The sequence below is a fragment of the Labrus mixtus genome, chromosome 21 (genome assembly GCF_963584025.1).
Source record: "Labrus mixtus chromosome 21, fLabMix1.1, whole genome shotgun sequence".
Lineage (NCBI taxonomy): Eukaryota > Metazoa > Chordata > Actinopteri > Labriformes > Labridae > Labrus > Labrus mixtus.
In genome coordinates this window covers 8,138,153-8,163,853 of record NC_083632.1, presented here as the reverse complement: position 1 = coordinate 8,163,853, position 25,701 = coordinate 8,138,153, and the positions used below count along the sequence as shown (strand labels likewise).

Here is a 25,701-nt window from a genome sequence, read left to right as displayed (position 1 = left end):
CAATAAGGGTTACAGTCATTTTTAATTAAGAAAAATGTAATGAAGTAATAAAGTCACAAAGTAGTGTGTATTTTGGGGATTAAGTATGTGGACACACGTAGAGATGTTTGAACAGGAGGCAGTGTTGTATATCTGTGTTATGTTGTCTGGACAAGTTTGTGTGAGTAGTCATGAAAACATCTGAATAATGAAGAGAACATTAATGTCGTTATCAGGACTGTAACAGTGATGGATGTATATCATATTTTGGGCATGTTTAGGTTTGCTTACATGTTGTATTTTACATGACCCCTGCAGAGATGGATCTTTTCCCTACGACTCTGTTCCCTGGCAACAGAACACCAATCAGCCTCCAGGTTCTTTGTCCGTGGTGACGACGGTCTGGGGGGTCACCAACACGTCACAGAGCCAGGTGAGATCTCATACGTGTTCATAGAAGTTCTGACATGATGGTGCTCTGACATGATGGTGTGTTTTTTTTTTTTTTTAAAGGGTCTGTTGTTAGACTTAGGTTGTAATGGATTCATGTCATCAAACGTGTTCTGATTTTTCTCGATCTGTATGTCTTGGTCCGACAGGTGTTGGCGAATCACATGGCCAACAACAACAATCCAATGAATCCAGGGGGCAACCCGATGGGCTCGGGTATGTCGGGCAACAATCCCGGGATGAACTCTCCTCAGTTCCCCGGTCCTCAGCAGCAGTTTCCAAACAAAGGCAACGGAAACCAGGGCTACATGCAGCAAGGCATGTACGGACGACCCAACTACCCCGGAGGAGGAGGCTTTGGTGGCAAGTGAGTGGAAAAGTTCAATAATTAAAATGTACTCAAAAAAATGAACTCTGACAGTCAGTTGAAGTAATCGCGACCCCTTTGTGGCAGTTACCCCGGAGGACCCAACACTGGCCCTGGAGGAATGGGCATCCCCCCACACTCGCGTCAAACATCGGACTTCAGCCAGCCTGCTGCTGCTGCCGCGGCCGCCGCAGTCGCTGCTGCCGCAGCCACAGCGACTGCCACTGCCACAGCCACCGTAGCCGCCCTGCAGGAAACCCAAAACAAGGACATGAACCAATACGGACCGGTACGACAACACGCACATGTGGAAGTATCTGTGTGTTATAGAATGTGTTCATTTGATTAAATGGATTAAATAGGTTATCGCAAATTGCTCAGCACTTCTGCTCAGCGATTTTGCCTTTCAATACTTAAAATAGCAGCAGAACATTAAGCTCAGAGGGCATTAAGACATTTTGTTGAACAAGGCTTAATCAATGTTAAGTGTGAATAATTAGCCAAATGTAATGGAGTCAAATATCACATTTAGCTCTAACAAAAGCTAAAAAAGGAGAATATATCTTGTAGAAGTTACAACAGTTTTTCCTTTTGTACTTTTTTCAGGTTGTCTGATAGACTATTCCTTCTAGCTAATAATCTTTTTTTCTTCTTCTTCTTCCAGATGAGTTCCTCTTTTCAGATGGGACCAAACCAGGCGTACAACAGCCAGTTCATGAACCAGCCGGGACCCCGTGGCCCTCCGTCCCTCCCCGGGAACATGGGCGCAGGCATGAATCCATCAAACATAAGCGGGCCACCGATGGGAATGAACCAGCCGAGGGGCCAAGGTATGGGACCTTTCGGAGCCCATGGCCAAAGAATGCCCCAGCAAGGCTACGCAGGACCCCGTCCTCAAGGCATGGGTATGCAGGGCATGAAAAGACCATACCCCGGGGAGGTGAGCAGATGTGAATTCAACACCTTGACTTTCGAAGTTCAAGCCTATATGTTGAATCTAACTGATCTCTGCTTTCACAGCCAAACTATGGTGGGCAGCAGTATGGACCAAACAACCAATTCCCTAACCAGCAGGGGCAATACCCAACGCCCAACGCCTCCAGGCCGCTGCCATCCCCCAACTACCCCGGCCAGAGGATGCCTGGACAGCAGCTGCCGGGCCAATACCCACCACCCAGCGGTGCCATGGGACAGTTCTATAAGGTGCGGTATTACTTCTATTTAGCGAACGTTTCATGATTATTTTGAGTTTGTTCTACCAAAAGTGTTTCTATGTTAAGGTGTCTGCAGCTTTTTGGTTTGAATCATATAGAATGCGTGTTCTCAAATTACAGCAAGAGCCCCCCTTTAACGGCCAAACAAATAACTTCTCTGGCAGTGGATATCAGTACAGCCAGGGGAACATGAATGGGGTAAGTCCATCTTTGTTTGAGTTTAATTCTACCTCATGATTACAATCTTTGTTGTGCGGTTTATAGTCCTGTAAACATTTGATTCAATTATTGATTTTTTTAATTTAGCCACCCAGACCTGTGGGAAACTACCCTCACTCCCCAGTGCCAGGCAACCCCACCCCTCCAATGACCCCAGGAAGTAACATCCCTCCGTACCTGTCGCCAAACCAGGACGTGAAGCCCCCCTTCCCCCCCGACATCAAACCAAATATCACCGCTCTCCCTCCTCCTCCAGGTCAGTAACTGGAAGAACCTTTAACAGTGAATTTGTTCTTTTTTTTTTAAAAAATCACAAGAGTCTGATTTGGTTCTTCTTCAACCGTATAGCTAACCACAACGAGGAGCTGCGTCTGACGTTCCCAGTGCGGGACGGGGTTGTCCTAGAGCCCTTCAGGCTAGAGCATAACCTGGCTGTCAGCAACCACGTGTTCCACTTACGGCCCTCTGTGCACCAGACGCTCATGTGGAGGTAATTCAATCATGTTTGGACTGTTTTTTCTCAAGTGGGATCGTTATGATGATTTTTTCTTTTCCTTTTTTGCAACGATTTCCTCTTGACAATTTTAATCTTGGACTTTTTGGTCTGTGGAAAGGCATTTGATGAGTATCAACATTACAGTTATGGGGTAAGGGTAAGGGTAGGGGTGTGGATATGGTTTGGGGTTCATGTATAGGTGCTAGACCCAGCTTTTCAGATTTTTTTTGTCTGTTTCATTAGTTGTTCCTTTTGGCTTCTCAGATTTTTTTGATTCTGAGTCAAAAGGAAAATGAAGCTTCACATAAGAATCGTGTAGTCAGGCACCAATGGGCTTTCTTCTTTTCCTCAAAACCTTTGGCATGCAGGTTGAAAAAAGTCGAGCAGACATACTGTCTGCAGCTAGAAGAAGAAATCAATAATTACTTTTCCCAGCTCACTTGGAGAAGGACACTCTAGCCATCTTTTGATCAGATACAGATCATTTGTAAACCCTTTATTCCACTCTACAGAGAAGTCTGGTCAGGTTTATTAAGACTTTTTAAAATGAACATATTTTAAAACAATTCTTTAAATATTGTCCGTGCAGATCAGACCTGGAGCTGCAGTTCAAGTGTTACCACCATGAAGACCGACAGATGAACACCAACTGGCCTGCGTCGGTACAAGTCAGCGTGAACGCCACACCGCTCACCATCGAGCGGGGCGACAATAAGACCTCCCACAAACCCCTGCACTTGAAACATGTCTGCCAGCCAGGGAGGAACACGATCCAGATCACTGTCACTGCCTGCTGCTGTGTGAGTACAAGAACCTCCAGAGAACTAATAACAAGAGGTTTATATGAATACAACAGTATAAATGTCTACAATGTAAAACAAATCCTTCAAATTATATTTAATGCCTACACTCTGACCAATATGAGTTAATGGGTCTATCAGGTTTAATAACAGTGATGTTCTCCTCCTACAGTCCCACTTGTTTGTGCTGCAGCTGGTCCACAGGCCCTCAGTCCGCTCAGTGCTCCAGGGCTTACTGAAAAAGCGTCTTCTACCTGCAGAGCACTGCATAACCAAAGGTACAGGAAAAACCCCCCATTCAGCCCCCTAATGTCTTCATCACTGTCAGAGTCCTTGCAAACACACTGACTTCTCTCCCTCTGCCTCAAAGTTAAGAGGAACTTCAGCAGCGTAGCAGCATCATCGGGCAATACGACGCTCAGCGGAGAGGACGGCGTGGAGCAGACGGCCATCAAGGTTTCCCTCAAATGTCCGATCACCTTCAGGCGAATACAACTTCCAGCAAGAGGTCATGACTGCAAACACGTTCAGGTTAGCACAACAAGTCATTCACCGAGAGTCCTTAAAAGAAGAAGACAAATTTCAATGTTATGTACTGGATAGTAGATGTGATTTTTTTCCCCGTTACTCTTTCAGTGTTTTGATTTGGAATCATATTTACAATTGAACTGTGAGCGGGGAACATGGCGATGTCCTGTATGCAAGTAAGTTTATCTAATTTCAATACATTGCCATATTCACCATGTCAATAGATTTGACTGTAATCTATGCGAGAAGCTTTCTAAGCCGCTTTCTCTCTACCCTCCTCAGTAAAACAGCGTTGTTAGAGGGACTGGAAGTGGACCAGTACATGTGGGGAATCTTAAATGCAATTCAAAAGTAAGTCTAAGTCAGAAACAAACGTGCTTTCAGTGTATTTCTCTTTATTTCCGTGTGTCATAATGAGTGATTTCATCTGCGTCCCGCCAGCTCGGAGTTCGAGGAGGTGACCATCGACCCGACGTGTAGTTGGCGACCGGTGGCTATCAAATCTGAAATCCATATAAAGGAGGATCCAGATGGACCGCTCGCCAAGAGGTTTAAAACGATGAGTCCCAGCCAAATGATCATGCCCAATGTGATGGAGATGATAGCTCAGCTCGGCCCCGGACCCTCGCCGTACCCGTTACTACAATCTCAGCAAGGGGGCAACAGCAACGAATATGGCAGCGGAGGTAGGATTAAAAACATGCTTTGACACAGAGCTAAATATCTCTTAATGCTTTGTTGTCAAACTGCAACATCAGCGGAAAGTGACTGGAAGAAATGTACTCATGTTGTTTTTTGTTTATATTTTCTGTGCTAGGCAACAGTTACCAGGGGCACGGGAACTTCGATTTCCCTCATGGGACACCTGGTGGTACGTCGATGAATGATTTTATGCACGGCCCCCAGCTGTCTCACCCACCTGACATGCCCAACAGCCTGATGACCCAAGATAAGCCCCTCTCCCACAACATGCCTGACTCAGTGAGTTCATTTGTTTTTTACAATGGTGAATTGAAGTCATGTCTATTTACATCCTTGCTCTGTCTAACTAAAGTTATCAAAATTCAGCTACCACCCCACCGAAAGCAAACTCATGAAAGTCTCACCGTCTGTGTTCAATCTAAAAATAAAAAATCACCAAAAAAAAAACCATTCAAATGGAGATTGTTCTAGGCACCAACTTAATTTTTTACAGTGCTGCCATCAAGAAGTATCGAACTTCTCATATTATTCTTACCAAAAGATGGCGTCTTGGGGCGCCGGGTAGCCGAGCAGTTATGTCTGGACGCCCCACGTACAGAGGCCGAAGCCCTCGTTGCAGCGGTCGTGGGTTCGAGTCCGACCTCGGGCCAAGTGCTGCATGTCATCCCCCACGCTCTCCTCCCAGTGTTTTCATGTCTCTCTTCTGCTGCCCTGTCTATTGAAGACAAAAAAAGGGCACCAAAAAAATGAGTTAGAAAATGAAATTTAGTTTCATCATAAAATTAAAGTGTTGAAGTATTCCTTTAAAATAAAGAAAAGTTATTATATGTTATAACAGTTAAAATAAGCCAGTGATATGACTACAGTACCTTATAAATCCCTTAATCTTACAATTATTCCATCAATATAACATTATTTAAAATGTGTTGCCCCCCCCCCCCCCTCCACAGATACCTCACTCTGCTGGCAATGACCAGTCACACGGCCCATTGCAGCAGAGCTTACACGCTTCTCCACACCCTGGGAGCCAATCAGGGCAGCAGCTACACCACAGCGGGCCTCCTCAGCCGCAGCGACAAGCTCCACCTCCTCAGCAGCAGCAGCAGCAGCAGCAGCAGCAACAACAACATCAACAACAACAACAACAACAGCAGCAGCAGCAGCAACAACAACAGCAGCATCCTGGTCCTAACAACCATCCCCACAGCGACCTCGCCTTCAACCCTTCGAGCAGTTTGGACAGCCAAGCGGGGTCGGACATGCCGGAGCCATCTCTAGACGTGAGTCCTGATTCACAGCTGTAGCTTTCAAAGCTAGGTTGGATCATCTGTGTTTACTTGATTGCTTTATTAAATGTTCTTTCTTTTCTTTTTTCTCAGCTTCTTCCAGAGCTTGCGAACCCAGACGAGCTGCTGTCGTACCTAGACCCACCGGACCTCCCCAGCAATAGCAACGACGACCTTTTATCACTTTTCGAAAACAACTGAGGCAATTCAGACACATGAACTTCTCTGACTGCCTGCAGTTTCAGTACTTGACAAACACAAAGATGCACTCCCTTTCTCTTCTTCCTCGTGTACAGTTTTCATCGGCCAGCGCAGATTGACTGAAAGAGGTTTAAAACTCAAAGACACGACAGGATCCTTCATGGTGATACTTGTGCTCTGTGCAGCTATACTCAGTTGTTTGTTTTGTTTTTTTTTACACACAGGTGTTTGTGTGCACATAAGTTACATGTTGTAGCATTTTTTATTCATTTTTTTTTGTTTCCTTTTGAAAAGAAAAAGGAATTCACTGTATAAGAAAATCAGAGAAAAAAAAAACAAAACCCTGCGCTATCTGGCCAGTGTGCACTCTGTCCAATGTTGTTATTCCGAACTGAGAGGCAACAACTCACTGGTGTCTCAGCTTCATTCCCTGACTGCTCTGGTTAGTCGCACTGTCGTTTGTCCACCACACATCATTTAAAAGCACAAGAGATTTTGGCAATGCAAAAAAAAACAAAAAAACACCAGATACACCAGGAAACTGTTTTACGACGAAAAACAAGAATTTAAAAAGTATATATCTGTCCTTGATGAAATGTTTTTTTACAGGCATTTTGGCATTTAAAAAAAAAAAACATTTTTGGGAAAGATTGGCTTCCACTTTTTCCACAATTTGATACAAACGTATTTTTGACAGATAAAGCGATTTCCCTAAAGGCTGTCAAAACACAACAGGGAAGATTTTGGCCCCCATTTAAAAGAAGAACGTTTTTATTGCATACCTGCACTTCCAACATGTTGTATAGTTATCATCCTCGGGCACAGAGGAGTGATTATAACGAAAATGAGAGGTACAGAATGAAAGATTGGAGCCTGCTGCATTTACTGCTTCCTGCTACGACTCCTTCCAATGCCGCCTGCGTTTCTGCAACGTTGCATCTCTCTCCCTGTTAAATGATGTGCTGTTTTAACTAGTCTACAAAGTGCATGTGTGCCAAGCCCTTGTCTAGTGCTGTTGCAAGTGGTTAAAAAAAAGATAGTGTAGTTTTTTTTTATCAGTTGCTGTTTCCATTGCTATTTTTTGTTTTTACATTTTTGTTTTGGATTTTTTTTGTCCGATTTATTTAACACTAACATTGAAGGGATAATGCTGATATCAGCGATACATTTCTCATGTATTTTCTTGATATACTGTGTTTTGTTTGTGTTGTTGTTGTTTTTTTTTTTTTTTCTGTTGCTGCATAATTCAACTATCCGTAATTCTTTTGGGAAACTGCTCAACATCACCAAAGTAATAAGGAGGAGTGTGGAGATGTCTGTCTTTGCTTGGTCTTGCGCGAAAGTGAGTGTAAGTGTGAGAGAGTGTGTGTGTGCATGTGTGTGTGTGTGTGTGTGTGTGTGTGTGTGTGTGTTTGGTTATATGGATTTTAAAGATATAGGGGGAGGTCAAATACAGTTTATCCATCACTGCTGTTCAAAAAGAAGTGGTTTTTAGAGCAGTATTGGTGCAGACTTTTGCCACGTTTGTTTTTTCGATTTCACTTTTTGAGAAGAGTGCTGTTCAGTATGCAAATGTATTATTTTTTATGAAATGCCTATTGTACTGTAAATATCATTGTGAATATTTTTGTATCATCTTGATAATGTTTGTCCTTTGATCATCAGTCGTCCGACTTAACCCGCCATGTTACGCTCCCAAAAAAAAAAAAAAAAAAATACAACTACCATCTAACCACTGACTTTGTTTGTAACCAGAACGTCTCATAAGCTATTTCCTGCAGGTCGTAGTGCTTTCTCGTCACTTTCCTTCCAGTGCACTCCGTCTCCCACCTGTCGTTTTCAGACAGGTGTTGCAATTTTATATTCCCAACCCCCTAAAACCCACTTCCTGTATCAGCTCAAGGGGATCGTGTCGCATCTTTTTATTATTTTTTTTTTCAGTTTTTAAGCAATACTTTCTTTCACGCTCAAATGTATCTGATTGAAAAGGAATCCATGTTGGCTTCTTATGTAAACATTTTATCAGTGATGGTTTTTCAAAATAAGACGTGGTATCAGCTGGCTATCAGTGTAATTATTGAGCTATGTGAATATCATAATTGTTGCTAAATGTCAATACACAGTGGTATTTTAAAGATATATCACAACCATATTTTAAAGAAGTCCATGATATTGTTTATATTTTTGTTATAGAAAATGTTCAAAGCACGAGACCATATGCGTTTTTATCCCCTTTTTTTTTTTTTTTGGTAAATTATTTTGTACTGGTTTTTCTTATTAATCTGTAAGGCTAGAAATCCAATTTCTTTCGACTGTATGTAGCATTGTGCTAATTTAACCACCATGGTTTTCTGAAAAAAAAAATTGTTTTAAACATACATGAAAAAATATGATTTGTTCCAGTTCAGCTCACTGACATGTTGTTTCATATTTATGTCACAAAGAGACATCAATTCAAATCATCCCTCTTCTAACAACACACTGCCACATTTCATTTTTTCTCAAAACGATCTCATCGATCCAGTGTAAGTCGTCGTCATTTTCATATTTTTTATGTCTAAGGCAGCACCCCAAATCTCTAGATGCACAATCACAGTAAAGGGGCATTTCTGTGGGGGAAGATGTATTCAGAAAAGAAACCTAAAAAGATACAGAGAGCGAGGCTGCGTTCAGGGTCGAGGCTAGATCAAACGTCCCATGGATGCCTGTAAATATGTAAATGAAAAATAGAGACATGTGAACAGAAATGTATTCATTTTCCCTGGGAATGTGCATTGTTTCTTTAGAATAATAAAAAAAAGCTTGCAACCCCTCTACTGGAAGTGGCTGAATATGGAAACTGAAACTTGTTAGTTTGTGTCTGTGGGTATCTCTCCGCGTTTTGTTCCCCCCCCCCCACCTTCTGTAATATACTTTCACCTCTTTCGTTAGGGGAACTGGGACAGCTATGTTTTTACATGTAATATTTAGCTTAAGTGTTCTAGTCTGTCACCTGCATACTCTGAGGTGCTAAAGCTAAAAAAAAAAAAAAGAGGACAAAAAAAGTGCAAGGTTATAAAGAAAACCGTATGAAGGGTTGGGATTAAAGAGGCCGGAGGGGGGCGGGTCCAGAAGATTGTAACCTAATCCATAGTTTGTACAATTTTTGATATCATGAACAGTTGGAAAAAGGAAACAATCTAAGGTGATTCATGCAATGTGGCCATTGTCTCTATTGTGTACATTGTATGTACAATCATTTCATATTCTAAACTGGTCAGAAAATAAAGGAACTAATTGTGATTTTTAGTCTTGCAGAACTGTATGTAGTTAGATGATGTGACAACCTAATATTTATCTAATAAATATGTATTCAGATGATACCTGTATGTCGCTGTCATCTTGTCTTTTGTGCGCTTGGCATCAAAGTTATGAACAGTAGTCCTTCTCACTTCTCACGAGGCTGATTATTCAAGCAGAAGGTGCAAATTACATTTTCACGGTGAAGCTTAAGGTCAGCGTGACAATATGCGGAAATGATTTGAGTTCATATTAATTAACGCAACGCAAAGAGGGAGACGAGGTGTGTAAAGCCGGCCGTGGGAATGACACTGAGGAGTTGAGAAGTTATTTTGCAATATGTAAGATTGATGTGAGAGATTAAAACGGTGTTACTCCTGTAAGACAGAAACAGAATTAGAAGTGCCAAACTTGAAGAACCACATATGACATATTTGTGCTTTTTTCCTTTTAATATTAAAACAAATTAGTTGTTGTATTTTTCAATACATTTCATTTAATGTGAAGTGTCTTCAAAACAATCATAGAAATACGCACGCCAAGAAATGAGATTTACCTTTTTATATTACATTTAGTTTTTTAGACATCAGACTTTTCTTTCTATTTTTCTACATATTGATTATTAACAATTTATACTTCTTTCAATGTCATGTGACCTAAAATCAATCTTAGATATTATATATAAGTATATTATAACTCAATTCAACAAAAAATGATTCACACCTCATTATAGACCCTACGTCACTTTTGAGGCTTTTATTTTGACAGTTCCCCGGAAATCACATGTTTCCCTTTTGTTTTCGACCTGACGCGGAATAATGCGGAAGTAAACTGTCAACTACAACCACCACATCCTGCACCATGTAAAAGCCTGTGTGTGTAAAAGCCGTGTTTTAAAGCGGTATCTTCGGTGGCTCATGGCAGCAGACGAGTCTGCGGGTGTCGGGCGGGTTCCGGTCTGCCTGTGTGTCCTCTGCGGACTGCCTGCTGCTGGGAAGTCCACGCTGGCCCGCAGGCTCCCCAGCACCGCAGCGCAGCACGGGTGGAAAGTCTGCGTGGTGCCGTATGATGACTTGATCCCCGAGCGTGCCTTTCAAAACAGAGCGGAGGAGGATGGTGTCGAATTACAAGACATGGTGAACAAGTTTGTGTTAAATTGACGGATTTTCAATGCAGGTTCAGTATTTGATCAAACGGAGGTAATGTAATGAAAACTGGGAACATTGCACAAAGAGAATTATCAAACAGGCTAACTATAATCTAAAATTAAAAACTACCAGTTTCATATAAGAAGCCTAATCGTAGGGGTTACAATCATTTTATTGTGTTAATGTCAAAAGTATTTCATATAAGATTTAAGTACCGATAAGGCTATAAAACTTATTTGAATACATTTAAATATATTTTTAAACAATTTCTAGTTTCCATGCTTTTATTTCTATTATTGTGCCTGGGGGTTTGGAGTATAGATCACACCAAAACAAGCCATTTGTAAAATGTCAACTTAGGCTCATGAAGCAGTTATAAGGGGACATGTTCACTATATGAAGATGCAATGTTCTGTTGGGGTTTCTATTTGCATCCTCCTTGTTAATAAGCATGCTGCGTGGGGTGGGGTTTATGTTGATATGAGAATTTCATTTGTCCACTTCCAGCACACCGAGTGGAAGTCCCACAGACAGGCAGTGTTGCGATGCATCGAGCAGTTCTTGGAGGAACCTGAAGCTTTAACAGAACTTCCGAGCAGCTGCCAGATCAGCAGAGCTGCGTGGGAACAGTGCATAGAAACTCTGCAGCAGCAGCAGCAGCCTCATGATCACGACCAGGCACCGCTTCTCTTTCTGCTGGATGACAACTTCTACTATCCAAGCATGAGATATGAAGTTTACCAACTTGCAAGACAGCGTAAGCGAAACTTAAATGTTCTTGGTAGACTTAAGGGAGGTTGTGCATGTTTTAGACCGCTGGCCGAGTGTTTTAAACTTCACATATCTTCTTAAAGTAACAAATGCTGTTTAGTTTTTACATCTGGAAAATCTGAAGCCTCCTGCAGGCAACTGAATGCACCACAGACTTTCACAAGTTCAATTGCAACCTAACATTTAATGTGATGATTTACTGATTCCGAACATGTCTTAATACTCTGGTAATCTGTCCGTTGTCTTTTCAGGCTCGCTCGGTTTCTGTCAGGTCTATCTGCAGTGTGATTTGGAGTCGTGCATCAGCAGGAACCAGAGCAGGTCTAAACCTGTTCCCACTGAGGTGATCGTGGAGATGGTGAAGCGCTTGGAGCCTCCGAATCTACAGAAGAACTCGTGGGAGAAAAACAGCATTTCACTCAACACCACAGACAACTTGCCTGACAGAGACGTGTAAGAATCAGCCGTTCATGACCGCTTCCTCTAAACTTTATGATATCAGGCATTCATTGGTTTCTCTTCCTGTGTGCCTCGCTCCCTCAGACAGAGGGTGATGGAGTTGATCTCCTCTGCAATGAGCAGCCCACTGAGCCCTGTCGAGGACAACACAGAGCAAACGGTGTGTGAATGTAACGTAGCTCCCATCAAACCTTTAAAATGTGTTTATATAAGCATGTATTAAATGTGCTGTGGTCTCATGCTGTTGCAGGAGGCAGACCGCCTCAGATGTGCCACCAGTGTGGTTCACCAAGCTGACCAGGCCTGTCGCCGCCTCATCTCAGACGCCATGAAGACGGCCAGAGGTCAGCCATATCACTGAACAATTCACTCCTTTTTTTTAATTTTTTTTTTAGCAGCCCCTTCGTTGATCGATCATTCTCTCAAACTCACCTTCAGGAAATCAAGTTCCTCCGGAGCACATGAAGTGTTTGGCCGCTCAGCTGAATGAATCCAAAGCCGCGTTTCTCCTCAACCTGCGCAGGCAGATGCTTCAGGAGGCGACCTCCATACGGGAGGAGGACATGGACGTGGACCGCGTGGTGAAAAGAGCGGTGGACGTTTTTGATCACGAGAGGAAGGAAGTCCTCTCTCAGATCATAACTGGAATCAAATGACTAAACTGTGAGTTTACACAAAGTAAGATTGAATCACGTCAGGGGTCGCAAGTGAATGTGAGATATTTTTTTATTAAATTAAAATCAAGCTATTTTTTGTTGGTCACTTCTTTTTAGGTTTGTGGCAATAAGTGGAACAAAGGGAATCTTTTTATTTGATAAATTAAGCCTTGTTGCTACTTTTTAACTCCAAACTGGCCTTTAAAACGTATTCAAACTCAACATTAGTGCATCTCTGCATGATCGCTGCAAAAGTTGTAGGCTAACATTTGTCCATCAGTATTCACATGATTTACTTAAAACTTGAAAGAGGGGAGCCCGTTATTCCACATTTCCCTCATGACAAGAAAAAACACAAACAAACAAGTTATAGCAAATAAGTAACGGAATTGTAACAGTCTTAAAAATCTACACAATTAAACAACTTAAATTAAAAGGAAGAACTCCTCTCACAGTGTCTGTAATAAAACAAAGTGGTAACAGTAACATCACTAAAACTGCTCATGGTCATGTATAAGTTCTTATAGAAAACCGTTTCATGTGTACAAACTAGAAACAAATGAGGGAAATTGGAGCGCCGGAAGCCTAGTGGTTATTGCACGCCACATGTACGGTGGCTATGTGCTGCATTCATGTGCTCCTCGGAGGTCCCAGTTTCCGACTTCAGTGTGTTCACGTGATTTCAGTTCGGAGAGTTGGAATGCTGTAACAACTTCTAAACAAAGTGTGGATGGTACAAAGAAGACGTGTGAATGTTTTCTAGCAAAAAAGTTTATGTGCAATACATGAATTCATAAAAAGTATCTTAACATTAACAAAACATATTTTGCCCCCCCCCCATGTGATGACGAATATGTCGGCAAGTCGGACACCTCATTTTTTTCCAGAGTTTCCCGAGTTGTTTGTTCCGACTTGAGCAGGTGCATTTCACAACTGGGAAACTCGTTTTTCCGGTGTGTCCGGATACCACATGAATGCAGCATTAGTCCTCCAAGCGGGCGTTCCCAGGTTAAAAGAAATCTGACCTGTGGCTCCCCTCCCTGCTTTTCATTCCCCACTCTCTCTCTCTCTCTCTGACTCTATCCACTGTCCTAGCTCTAAATAAAGGCATAAAAAGCCCCCAAATAAACCTTTAAAAAAAAAAGATTTAAAAAATGAAGGCTTCACATTTCAGTAGAAATCCTCTGCACTTTATGGAGTGAGGTATAAATAAATATCCAGACAAGAATTACAAGGAGGCTTCATGACATGGACACAATGTTGTTTTGAACACAGAATCAGCTGTCAGTCTTTGAACATCCCATTCAAGAGTCTAACAGAGAACGGCTTTGGATAAACCAGTGATGGACAGTTTAAGAATGTGGACAAAAAAGAACAGAATTATTATCTGCTGCACACTGAATGCAGAGCGTGTGAAGCTCATGATGTCTGCCATGGAACACTTTGCATTCTCCCTTCATTTGAGATGTCTCGTATACAAGCCGCTTACTAACAATGACTCACTGTAAGAGTCGAGTTTACTCTGTTGACCTGCTGATACCGAGAGAAAAAAAAAAAAACTACATCCCCCCCAAAAACATATCACATCATAAATATGCAACATCATGTGTGCATATTAAAATCACATCATATCATGCACCTGCATTGGCAAAGTAGGTTAACGATCAAACTGCCCTCACTAATACTGAATGTAGGACAAGTCAGAACAACACTTTGTGGGCTTCAATCTGGATTTTCCCGACTGATGGTGTATGTATCAATCATAACTCATGTGAAAAGCACAAAGGTTGGGAGCCATAGAGAAGGTTGTGAGGCAACAATGTATTGCAGTTAATGAGTATCAAACCAAAAAATAAATAAGAAACTATAAAAAAAAACTGAAGTTAAAAATCTAAATCAGCACAACTATATTAATGTTGTACAAGCACCATACAAAAGTATCTAAGACACCCGGTGCATCTGTGCTGCAAGGAATCACTTTTTGTGTTGTCCACGGGCGAAATGACAAGCAAAGTCGTATCTGTCTGTGCACATGTGGCCACAGATGTTGCACTGAAATGGATGCTCATAGCCGTGGCAGCCCATGTGAATGGTGTAGAGTATGTTATCCAGAAAGTGAATATCACAGTGGCGGCATTTCTGTGGCAGCTGTTGTTCCGCTGCGGTCTGCGCAGGGAGGGCGGGCGTGCCCGGCAGGCTGCTGCTTGCACTCGCAGTCAGAGTGTTCATGCTGCTTTCGAAGCCCAGGGCGGGAACAGGACTGAAGCTCCCGTGGCCCGAGGTGGGAGACTCTTTATTAGGAGGTGAAGTCTGGACTCCGTTGGAACACACCGCAACATGTTCATTCGAGATCTGATGTATGAGGATGGGCTTCTCTTCTATTAAGGACTCTCTGTCTGGGGACGCAGGCGTTTGAGGTTCAGGGTGAAGGTCTGCCAGCTGGCCTGCAAGTGTAGACAACTGGTCCAGCGGGTTATTAAAAGTCAGACCGTTAGAACTTCTGATGAGACCGTCGTTCTCATCCGCCTTGTCATGGTTCTTATACTCAGCACTGTTCAAATGGTGGTGGATCTTATGAGGAAAATCGCTCAGGTAATCCGACTTTGGCATTGTCAAAGAGGGAGGGTTGTAGTTGATGAGCAGCCGCCTGCTGAAGCCCAGTGAGCCGGTCCTCTTTTGCAGGGAGCCCAACATGCGCTTGTTGGAGAAGGAAGAGCGGACGACTCTGTTGGGGAGGAGTTTGTGGCGGCGGCGGCGGTGGTGCGACAGGTTGCTGCGGTCGCTACAGCGGAAGGCGCAGAGGTCACACTTGTATGGTTTCTCTCCCGTGTGGGAGCGCATGTGGGCTTCAAGGTGTCGCTCGTACGCTGAAGCAAACGGGCAGAGCTGGCAGCGGTGAGGCTTTTCTCCTGAGTGAAAAGAGGGCAAAGACGCAATTACATTATTAATATGACAAAGTATGAAAAATAAAACAGCATTTAGTCTGTGTGCTGCACAAGGAGCTAGATGTAGTAAAACAAACCAAAGCTGCCATTGTCATGAATTTTGATCATTTTGACATTGTGTGGATCATTGAATATAACTGGAGGTTTTTTATATTTCTACATAATACCTGCAGTGACCAAACATACATGCCAAATTTGATGAATGATGTTCTGTGTTCAATCTTGACTTGAAATGTTTTCAAACAATCTTTAACTTTGTGCAGAATGGAATTGAACTGAATTTGCATTTGGTCTGCAAACGTTCACCTCTCTAATTAACCTCACTTTGAGAGTCAAATGCTAATAAACAACAGTATGTCTTGTTTTTAAAAAAAATCCTGAGGAACTTCAGTTTGGGTGAATTTTGGCGCCCCCCTGTGGACGAAGAGGTACCTCAACTATTTGCTAAAATTGCCCTCTATGTGAGATGACATTCAACTTTATTGTCATTACACATATGCAAGTATAGAGTAACGAAATGAGGTTTGACATCTCACCAGAAGTGCAATAAGTAGAAAGTGCAAGAATCTGTGCTATGTACAAGTAATTACAAAATGTACAGACGTAGACAAAAAAAGTGAATTATTGGGTATATATGGCTGAATTAATGGGATGCTATAAATATAAATAAATGCTATAAATATAAGTATATTCTTAGGGTTATAATATACAGATTAAGGTGCAGTGAGCATGCTATACTAGATTACAGATAATATACATCAGGGATGGGCAACTTTGGTCACAGCAAGGGGCCACATTCATTTAATTCTCACCGCTAGGGGGCCAAATTGTAGAATACAAAACCGATTGCAGTCAATTATGTCTCAAATTTATCTCAACATATACCAGTGATCAAATATTATTATGGACATATTTCTGGTTTTCACTATTTCATGGCAGATTTTGTCATTTTTTTTCATGTTTCCAATTAATTGATGTGTCAAAATTGACCTGAGGGCCACGTTGAGGGTTGATAGGGGCCGCCAGTTGTCCACCCCTGATATACAGTATATATATATATATATTTGCAAGCTGTGTTTTGCTTTCTGACAAATATCCTTCTGAATGTATCGCTTACTGTGAACCTTTGTTGTGGAAATTGTAAACAAAATCTGTTTCACATCTGACTCCTACCCCGCAGCAATGTTTATAGACACTAAAAATAACTTCATAACTCTTCTCCCTGATGGCCTCTTACTTTGCATAAAAGCTTTTTTGCAGAAGCTGTAATGTGTGACAGAATGCAGAGGAGACACTGACCCGTGTGGATGCGGATGTGCTCTATTAACCGAGCCATGCCCTTGTTGGCATAATTACAGTAGCTGCACTTGTATTTCCCATCGCAGGTCCTCTCCAGGCCGTCCATCTGGACATCTGGTCCATCCTCTACCGGCAGGTTCACCTCCACAGGCGCAGAGTCGAGACCAATCTGCTCGCTCCGGGGGGCAACTGAAACCAAAACACACATTAACTCTATTTTTGATTGATTGATTGATTAAATCTATTTCAGACATATCAAATAAAATCAAACATATAAAAAATACAAAGCAAAATGAAAAGCACGAAAATACAATAAACAAAAAAACAATGTTCAAATTATTTCACAAAGAAAGAAAAAAGCAAATTACATATATTCAGTTGATATGCCTGAAAAGGAATAGGAAGAAGTATAAAACTTATTTAATCCTACCCCTTTTCCACAGCTCAATAATTAACTTTTTTTAATTTATTAAATTAAATGAACTTCCTGTGTTCCTTATAATCTCTCTATATATACAATTTGCTACACTATATTTATGATACTATATTTGATATTTACAATCCAATGATTTTCCATACATATATACAACTTGATATACTATTGTTTTTCTTAATAGCTCGATTGGAGTATTTTTTCATTGTATTGTCCGTTTAGTTTATGTTATTGGATTTTGCATTTGTTAACGGTGAAGAATGGGGGGTAGGACTTGACAAGCCTAGGCCTCTTCCTATCCCTTTTCGAACGAGTCAAATGTGTATTATATTGAAATTGGCTTTTTAGTTTATACAGATTTTTATTTTTTTTCATTTGTTTATTCATTTTCATCTATTTTTTAATCGTTCGAAATAAAGAAGAAATAATAATAATGCTATGATTTTTTATAATTTATATATTTATACAATCCATATATCTATATAGCTACAATTTGATGTACTATATTTACATTTTATTTATTTACACAATCATTATATCTATACAGTTTGGTACAGTATGTTTACAATTATATATTTGATACAATCTATATATATACACACACACAATTTGATATAGGCTACTATATGTATAATTTACATATATATAATACACATTAACATACACCTGTGTATACAACTATTGTTTCTTGAACTATTTGTGTACTGAATTAACAATAACCTTCCACACCTGCTTGATACGGAGGCTCTCCTGCCTCTCCGCACACTGAGCCTGAAATCATGTTGACATGCTGCGTTTGCTGCGTCAGGTATTCTTGAAACTCCCTCACAAAATCCACCGGCTCGGTCTTTATCTCTTCCATATTCTTCTGTGTAAGACCTACAGGGAGAAAGGAGTATGTTAATCAAAAATCAAACGCATTTCTGCTTTCACATTTGGCCACTTTAAACACACAATATCTAACGTAGCGTCATTTAATGTTTTGCTCATAGGTAACAACAATGCTATTGTTGCCGAGCTAACGCTAACGCCAACCCTAACACAAGCTTTCTATCATTAGAAACACACAATATTTAACCCCATCCAAAGCCCTGTAAACACATTACCTTTCAGCATGTAAGTTATATCGTCGGTAAGCAGGGAAAACGTGTCAAACTTGGGCTCCGTGGATAAGTTATCCGGCTAAAAAAAATGTATTAAGAGAACACTTCCGCTTACCCAACACATCCGTGTACCGTCAAACGCCACGGTTGCCTTCCGGTACTCAAAGGAAAATTTGTAAATTTAACACGCCAACATGTCTTACGAGTGATTCCTCCTTACGCAGAGCATTATCCGTTCCTTTTTGTTTGAACATACTTATTAAAAGCAATGTGACAGACAGCTTTAATTTATTCATGTGTTTACCCAACATATTTTTTAATAGGCCGATTGTTAGGCTTTGTCCACAGTCATAAAAATCCCCGGGTGTCCGACTCGCTCACCGTGTCCTTGAAGGTAGCATCACATGTAAACATTTTATAACAAATCATGGCTTCCCCGCTGGTCAGGATTGTCTCTAAGGTGAGGGGTAGCATTGTCATACTTTAATTATTAACATTTAAAAGCTTTTTTTGATGTGGTTTTAATTCATTTCCTCCTGTATCGATCGTTTATCCTTGAATTACGTAACATTGCTGGGTCCTTTTTTGAGGTGAAGTTCGTAGCTAACAGACGGCTAAATGTAGCTTGGAGCACAAACGAATCTCGAGAGTAACGGGATATCTAGCAACCCTGTTCAAATTGTAGTTACATGAAAACGCAGATAGAGACTTTAACTGTTTTCTGTCTTGCTCTCTTGCTCTCAGTCTTGCAGACAGATCTGTAGACCATGGGGTACATGCCAGGCTGGATGGAGGAGCTCGTCCAGCAGACCGGCTCCAGATGTGGCTTCAGACCAGTCCGTCTCCTTTCCTCCTCTTCAGACGTTTTCAGAAGAAGAGAGCATGATGAGGGAAGCAGGTGAGCTGTGCTGCCCTACAAAGGCAAAAGACCTGAACTCGCCAGAGTGTAGAACTGAGAAAAATGACTTTAAAGTCTTTTTGTTTTTCCAGCCAAATGAGTTGCAGGCAGAATATTGGAAATGTGGCAATACTTTGTCTTTTTAATGAGGTTATTAATGTACATAAAAATCTTGAGCTTAAACATGACCTTTGACCCTTACTTGGAAGTTAAGGCACTCTGCCTATGCATTTCCTGTACAATAATAAGGCGTCATACCGAGGCAAAAGGCAGTAACTTCCATTTGATAGCTCCCTTGGTTGCTGATCACTATATTAAATCAGTATATGATAATAATGATAACATGTACATGAAATCTAGTGATCATGGCACAATTAAGTGCTTGATGACAGATATTAAAACAAAGGCATAACACCTTAACTCCACTGCAGTGAAACAGTAACTTCACTTTGATCCGCAGCAAAACAAAGGCAGAAGACCTTAACTCAGTTTGAGGCAAAGACCCTGATGAGTGAAGTTACTGGACTCTGCCTTGGTTTCTCCAGGGCTTTTGGAAGTTAAGGCAAATACAACCTACTATTTTCTCAAAAGAACAACACAATTTGACTCAAGATATTTGTCCACATGATAAAGCACATCTGTAATGTTCCAAAAATTATAAAAACTCATTTTTGAAAAAATTGAAGTTACTGCCTTTTGCCTTTTGTAGGGCAGTGTGGATCCTGTGTACTGCTGCTACAGATCTTCCTCAAACACTAAACATGTGTCTTGTCTTTTGACAGTGAAGAAATACGCACAAGAGCGCATTGCTCCTTTTGTGTCAAAGATGGATGAAAATTCTGCCATGGATGATGAAGTTATCAAGTCTCTCTTTGAACAAGGGGTATGTAACTCATCCGTGTGTAAATCCTCACATATAACTCATTGATTCCTCCATATCTCACATACTGTGTTGAAGTATGGGGAAGTGCCTGTAAAACATTCACCCATTCAATTTTCATTTTGTAAAAAAGAGCCATAAGAATCATCAGTAGAAGTCGGTATAGAGATCCATCAAACCCGCTCTTCATTCAGTTAAAGTTGTTGAAATGTCACGAATTAGTTGATTACAGTATTCTGCAAATTATGTTTAAAGCTAATCAGAAAACATTGCCAAAAAAAACATCCAAAACAGAGTTGAAAAAAGGGGAAAGCCGTTATAATTTAAAAGGAACACGGATCTTTAATAAACCGAGATTCAGAACCAAATTGAGGGAACGTTGTTTTACTGTGAAAGGAAATCGGTTTGTGGAACAATCTCAACAGAGAAGCTAAAGAATCAAAATCAAACATGATATTTAAAAGAAAAATTAAAGCCAGTCTGTTGAATAAATATGTCAGTGAGATACTGGTTTTTCTTTTTCTTCGTGATGCTGTAATAAAAATGTATTGTGATGTACTTTGTGCATAATGAATTGGTAAGGAGGACTTACAGGGGGGGCTGCCAGTGGCTGTGTTTACCTGCAGCCAATTTAATTGAATTTAATTTGTTTTTGAATTAAGTGTTCTGTTTTGTTTTAATTAATGTTTTGTTAAAGAGGGGCAGATATTATAAGATTAATCTTCTTTCTGCTCCTTTTCATTCAAATTTTGAGATTTTATGTTTGTTTGTTTTTCTTAACTTTATTGTTTTTTTTTGAATGAAATAAAATTGACAAAAAAAATAATAATAATAAAATCATATCTTCAGCTACATGTAAACCATCTGACCCGGTGATCTTGCTTTTTTTTTTTTTTTGTACAGCTCATGGGTATAGAGATTGACCCAGAGTATAACGGCACCGGCTCCTCGTTCTTCTCCTCCATTCTGGTCATTGAGGAGCTGGCGAAGGTGGACGCGTCTGTGGCGGTGCTCTGTGACATCCAAAACACACTGATCAACACTCTGTTTGCCAATCTAGGAACACCGGCTCAGAAAGAGCAGTACCTCAGCCGACTGTCGACCGATATGGTGAGCAGTAAGGCACGCCGTCTCACCCTGTAAACCACTACTTTGGTTTTGCGGCACAGATTAAAATAGTGATTCAGAAGACGCACAGATTTTGTTCGATGACCTCGTTATGTAAACTAATGCTGTCTCCTGATTGGCTGTCTTTTCTCTGCGCTGTATTTGACGTCATGTTTTTCGGTGTTTCGTTTCATCTTGTCCCAACAGGTTGGAAGCTTCTGCCTCTCGGAAGCAGAGTCGGGGAGCGATGCCTTTGCTCTGAAGACACGTGCCGATAAACATAAAGACTATTACATCATCAATGGATCCAAGATGTGGATCAGCAACGCAGAGCATGCAGGGGTTTTCCTGGTGATGGCCAATGCGGATCCATCTGCTGTGAGCTCATGTTTTCGTTCTTGTTGTATGTTGTCGGATCCATAACTTCTCTGTGAATGTAAAAATACAGGATTACAAAATCTTAGATAACAAAGACGGTTTGCAATTAAAACTCTGATAGCTGGTCATTGTTAAATACGGATCAGCTGCTAAAATGTCCCACCTCAAATTATTAACCCCTCAGAGTTAAATCAGGGCCTGTGTAACACATTTTGTCATACGTATTTTGTATTGTATTACATCACATTTCACTGATTTCCCTTTCACAAATGCTGTCACCCTCTCGTTTGACTGCCAGGGATACAGAGGCATCACCTGCTTCATCGTGGACCGGGACACGGAGGGCCTCGAGATTGGCAAGAAAGAGAACAAGCTCGGCCTGAGAGCGTCCTCCACCTGCCCGCTCAACTTCGATAATGTCAAGGTGCCGCTCGAGCAGTCACTTCGTACCCCAGCCATATCTTAGTGTGTCCAACTTTTGACCATCGACTAACGCTGTGCCGTCCATTGTAGGTACCAGAGAAGAACATTTTGGGACAGGTCGGTCAGGGGTACAAGTATGCTATTGGGATGTTGAATGAGGGCAGGATTGGAATTGCCGCCCAGGTAAAAGCACAACAACGTTTATTTAAATGATTTAAAACAAGCTGAATGTGCTTATTTCAACATTTAAAAGAGATGACTTTGTCTCTGTGTGTTTCAGATGATTGGGCTGGCGCAGGGCTGCTTTGACAACACTGTTCCTTACACCAGGCAGAGGGTGCAGTTTGGAAAACGGATCTTTGACTTCCAGGTACAAAAGCCCAAAATGTTCTTCCTTTCACTATAAGGTAACATGTTTGTGAGTATAGACGTTGTACAATAACGTCTTCATGGTTCTCTTTGCATTGCAGGGCATGCAGCACCAAATTGCCCACGTAGCGACACAGCTTGAAGCTGCTCGGCTGCTGACGTACAACGCTGCAAGACTGAAGGAAGCCGGGCGCCCTTTCATTAAGGAGGCCTGCATGGCCAAATACTTCACCTCAGAGGTATCTGTTTGATGTTTGCATGGGTTCAATTGATGTTGTTTTTTGAATTGAATTGTTTTTTAGGGCCTGGGCATTTTTAACAACCATGAAGTAATTATCAGAGATATGTTCATCTTTAAAAAAAACAGATCTTTTTTTTCTATTATCTGTGTAATTAAGCTTGATTTCTGTCATCATAAGGACATTTTTGTGTTTTTTTTGTTTACTCACTGAGGTTGCTGCTGTGAGGTTTTCACTAAAATCAAGACAACAACACTTGATAGTCGATTCAGGCGTCTTTTGGTTAGAAAAAGTATGTGTCGGTCCATTCTATTGGGTTTGATGTACGATAACAATTCAAATGTATCTTCACTTTTTCGGTGCGTAGAAAGGTTTGGTAGCACTGACTGCAGTAAGCAATGCTGTTTCAAGCTGCAATATCTAAATATATATGCCCCTGTGCCCCCCCCTACCATCTTCAAAGTCAGTAACAGAGGTGTTATAGAGGTGAGACAAGATCAGCTGAGCACGTGGGGGAGCCAATCAATATGAATGTACAAAGGCGTGATGACGGCTGAGCGTAGTTACGGCACTTTTGCAACAAAAAAAAAACGCCGTCTGAAGAGGGCTTCTTTCATCCTCACTTTAAAATACTCTCAGCACTGTCTGCAGCACATCGCAGCAAAACATCTGGACTAAAGTTGTTTCAAATGGAAAATTCTTAATGATAACATAAAATGAATCAATGCACAGTCTAAATAGGAAAAAATATTTTCTCTATACTGCTCAAATTTTCACTAACATCAGCAACCATGTTGGTATTAGGTGAATTTGACTTCACATTAATTACTGAAGTTATCGTTCTGAAAAGTCCCATATCAGTCTGGCTCTATTTTCTAATCTAAATGCTTTGTTGGTATATGATTTTCAGCATTATAGTCAATGTAATATGTTGTTATTTTTCCCTCAGGTTGCAACTTTAACCACATCTAAATGCATCGAATGGATGGGAGGGGTAGGCTTCACCAAAGACTACCCCATAGAGAAATACTACAGGGACTGTAAAATCGGTGAGCATGACTCCACCAACATTGACTTGTGTTTGCACACTGTACTTGTTGTACTGTTGTTTCGATTGGTTTCGTTGGTAGTGCTGAAGCTATAAATGTGGAGAGGACACAGCTCATGAGGGCTGCAGCAAGGTCAGGTGAGGTTGTCTGTGATTGGACGAGAGTGGTGGGTGGGCAGGAGGAGTGGCTGTAATCAGACTCCGCAGGAATTCCCCCGTCTGACCCCTCAGAGTGCCATTAGACCAACACACAGCCAAGGAAGCTGCCAGGGCAAAATGTCACTTTTCCTGTCATCAAAACGATTACGGCTCCTGCTGGGGCTTTTGGCAGACTGAGCTGCATAATAAAAAGCCCTTTGTCTCCTGAGAGTGAAAGCTGCACATTCATGATCTCTTCAGCAGGAGTTTGACTAAATTGACCTTGTTTTGTACTGCAGGAATTTATACTAATGCTCTGTTTTTGTGTCCATTTTCTCCAGGTACCATTTATGAGGGCACCACAAATGTCCAGCTGTCCACTATGGCTAAGTTCATTGATAAAGAGTACGACTACTGAAACCACTGATTTCACTCTGCTGTGTTACACTCCACATTATTTTTCTTCACAAGACTTTTGTGAGATGCTCTGACTGTAGGTCAGCTTGTATTATAGTTTTTGTTTTTTTGTTGCAGTTTCAGATGTTTGTCCATGATAACCCTGACTATGCTCAATGTTACTGATTTTATGGTTCCATTTCACCAACTTTGGGATTAAAGCTTATCCGGTGCAATGATAGTTTTATTAAATGTTATTTTTCTTTCAAACAGACCTTTCTATATATGAGATGAAGAAAAATCTGTTTCTTTGTCTGACACCTATCCTTTATCAATATTGTCCTCTTTTGATTTTTTGGGGGGGAAGATGTCATAAATCATAAAATGCTGTTAACATATCTGATCCATAAGTTGCAATATGAAAATAGTTTTTTTCAAACATTTTTCTTTGAATGTTCCAGTGCCTTCAGTAGGTCTTCTATGCCAGAGATCAGTAACTTAATTTCTTTGTTTTTCGCAGAATACTCTAAAATAGGTAGATTGTGTTATTTCACTCATTTAAATAGCATACTCTTACAATACTGTACAGTTCATGAAAAATAATAAGGATGTGAATTTATCTTTTAGGACGAATCTGTAAATGACTTTTATCAATAAATGTGAATAATGTATCAGTGAAATTCATCAACCTCCTTTGTGTTCTTGGAAGAAATCACCTGTTTGCAGATAAATACCAACTTCCGCCACTGGGTGGCAGCATTCCCCAGAGGGAGAGCTTTCTCACAGCGCACTCTATTATCTCGTCTTTTAGCAGCCTGTCACCTCTAATGATATTTGATGTCAGTTTAATTATGCCGGTGCTTCACATGAAAAGAGGCTGCTGTGCATAATTGACTCACTGATGATTTTTTTCTGTTCAGATTGATTGAATTACTTTGGGCGACATGTGCTGAGGGGATGTGCTCCTTTCTTTTTTAGCAACATAGACGAGCTGTGTCCGAGTGTTACAGTCCAGCGATGGCAATTAAGTCATGATGGAGGTCATCAACGTGATAATGAATGTTCCCTCCGAGGTGTCTGTTTAATAATGTTTGTTTACAGGGTTGGAAGAGTCAGAGTTAGGAGTGCTGCGATCAAGGAGGGCAGTGATTTAAAGACGTGCTCAGATTCACAAGAGGTAAATAGAAAACTGCATTTTTCTACACTTCTACGTTACACAATTAAATAATTAACAATCTATTAAGACTTTATTTTTATACATAGATAAAAGGGCTTATTTCTCTTTTGTGCCAATAAAAACCTCAATCTAACAACAAACTGGCTCACAGAGAGACAAAAAAACAATAAATGTGTTCAAAAAGAAAATCAGAAAAAAAAACTCTTTAAAGCAATAGGCAAAAAAGATGAAAATCTCCCATTTGCTTTTTTTTTCTCAAATTGTACTGGCGCAAAAACATTAAACAATGTCTACCCTTATTCCCATGAAGAGT

General features: G+C 40.9%; 4 protein-coding genes across 10 annotated transcripts in view; 3 read left to right on the top strand and 1 right to left on the bottom strand.

Annotated features, from left to right (window-relative positions):
• LOC132954932 (zinc finger MIZ domain-containing protein 1-like) overlaps positions 1 to 7,963 on the top strand; it is a 120,537-nt gene extending 112,574 nt beyond the window's left edge. For all 6 annotated transcript variants that reach the window (XM_061027454.1, XM_061027453.1, XM_061027452.1 and 3 more), the window contains 17 exons: positions 298 to 412; positions 579 to 796; positions 884 to 1,085; positions 1,461 to 1,736; positions 1,817 to 1,999; positions 2,131 to 2,208; positions 2,317 to 2,485; positions 2,578 to 2,719; positions 3,315 to 3,525; positions 3,698 to 3,803; positions 3,896 to 4,056; positions 4,162 to 4,229; positions 4,336 to 4,404; positions 4,495 to 4,739; positions 4,871 to 5,034; positions 5,706 to 6,035; positions 6,135 to 7,963. In XM_061027454.1, coding sequence (XP_060883437.1) covers positions 298 to 412; positions 579 to 796; positions 884 to 1,085; positions 1,461 to 1,736; positions 1,817 to 1,999; positions 2,131 to 2,208; positions 2,317 to 2,485; positions 2,578 to 2,719; positions 3,315 to 3,525; positions 3,698 to 3,803; positions 3,896 to 4,056; positions 4,162 to 4,229; positions 4,336 to 4,404; positions 4,495 to 4,739; positions 4,871 to 5,034; positions 5,706 to 6,035; positions 6,135 to 6,242 — 2,845 coding nt within the window. In that variant the 3' untranslated portion in view covers positions 6,243 to 7,963. The remainder of the gene's footprint in view (positions 1 to 297; positions 413 to 578; positions 797 to 883; positions 1,086 to 1,460; positions 1,737 to 1,816; positions 2,000 to 2,130; positions 2,209 to 2,316; positions 2,486 to 2,577; positions 2,720 to 3,314; positions 3,526 to 3,697; positions 3,804 to 3,895; positions 4,057 to 4,161; positions 4,230 to 4,335; positions 4,405 to 4,494; positions 4,740 to 4,870; positions 5,035 to 5,705; positions 6,036 to 6,134) is intronic.
• Positions 7,964 to 10,369: 2,406 nt separating this feature from the next.
• Positions 10,370 to 12,647, top strand: LOC132954930 (L-seryl-tRNA(Sec) kinase-like). Its single transcript, XM_061027446.1, has 6 exons — positions 10,370 to 10,657; positions 11,177 to 11,426; positions 11,692 to 11,893; positions 11,984 to 12,059; positions 12,150 to 12,243; positions 12,338 to 12,647. The coding sequence occupies exons 1-6, from the start codon at positions 10,439 to 10,441 to the stop codon at positions 12,553 to 12,555; spliced, it is 1,059 nt and encodes a 352-aa protein (XP_060883429.1). The 5' UTR covers positions 10,370 to 10,438; the 3' UTR covers positions 12,556 to 12,647.
• Positions 12,648 to 13,729: 1,082 nt separating this feature from the next.
• LOC132954929 (zinc finger protein Pegasus-like) lies at positions 13,730 to 19,182 on the bottom strand. Of its 2 annotated transcripts, none has more exons than XM_061027445.1 (4): positions 19,051 to 19,182; positions 17,962 to 18,111; positions 16,800 to 16,988; positions 13,730 to 15,464 (listed from the first exon to the last, which is right to left on the bottom strand). In XM_061027445.1, exons 2-4 carry the CDS (start codon positions 18,092 to 18,094, stop codon positions 14,530 to 14,532), a joined length of 1,257 nt encoding a protein of 418 aa, XP_060883428.1. In that variant the 5' UTR covers positions 18,095 to 18,111; positions 19,051 to 19,182; the 3' UTR covers positions 13,730 to 14,529. The 2 variants fall into 2 exon arrangements, with proteins under 2 accessions (XP_060883428.1, XP_060883427.1); XM_061027444.1 differs by lacking the exon at positions 19,051 to 19,182 and adding an exon at positions 18,339 to 18,462.
• acadsb (acyl-CoA dehydrogenase short/branched chain) lies at positions 18,670 to 24,891 on the top strand. Its single transcript, XM_061027443.1, has 11 exons — positions 18,670 to 18,795; positions 19,080 to 19,233; positions 20,016 to 20,116; positions 21,017 to 21,223; positions 21,428 to 21,598; positions 21,897 to 22,022; positions 22,112 to 22,204; positions 22,302 to 22,391; positions 22,492 to 22,629; positions 23,579 to 23,678; positions 24,157 to 24,891. The coding sequence occupies exons 1-11, from the start codon at positions 18,763 to 18,765 to the stop codon at positions 24,231 to 24,233; spliced, it is 1,290 nt and encodes a 429-aa protein (XP_060883426.1). The 5' UTR covers positions 18,670 to 18,762; the 3' UTR covers positions 24,234 to 24,891.
• The last annotated feature ends 810 nt before the right edge of the window (positions 24,892 to 25,701 follow it).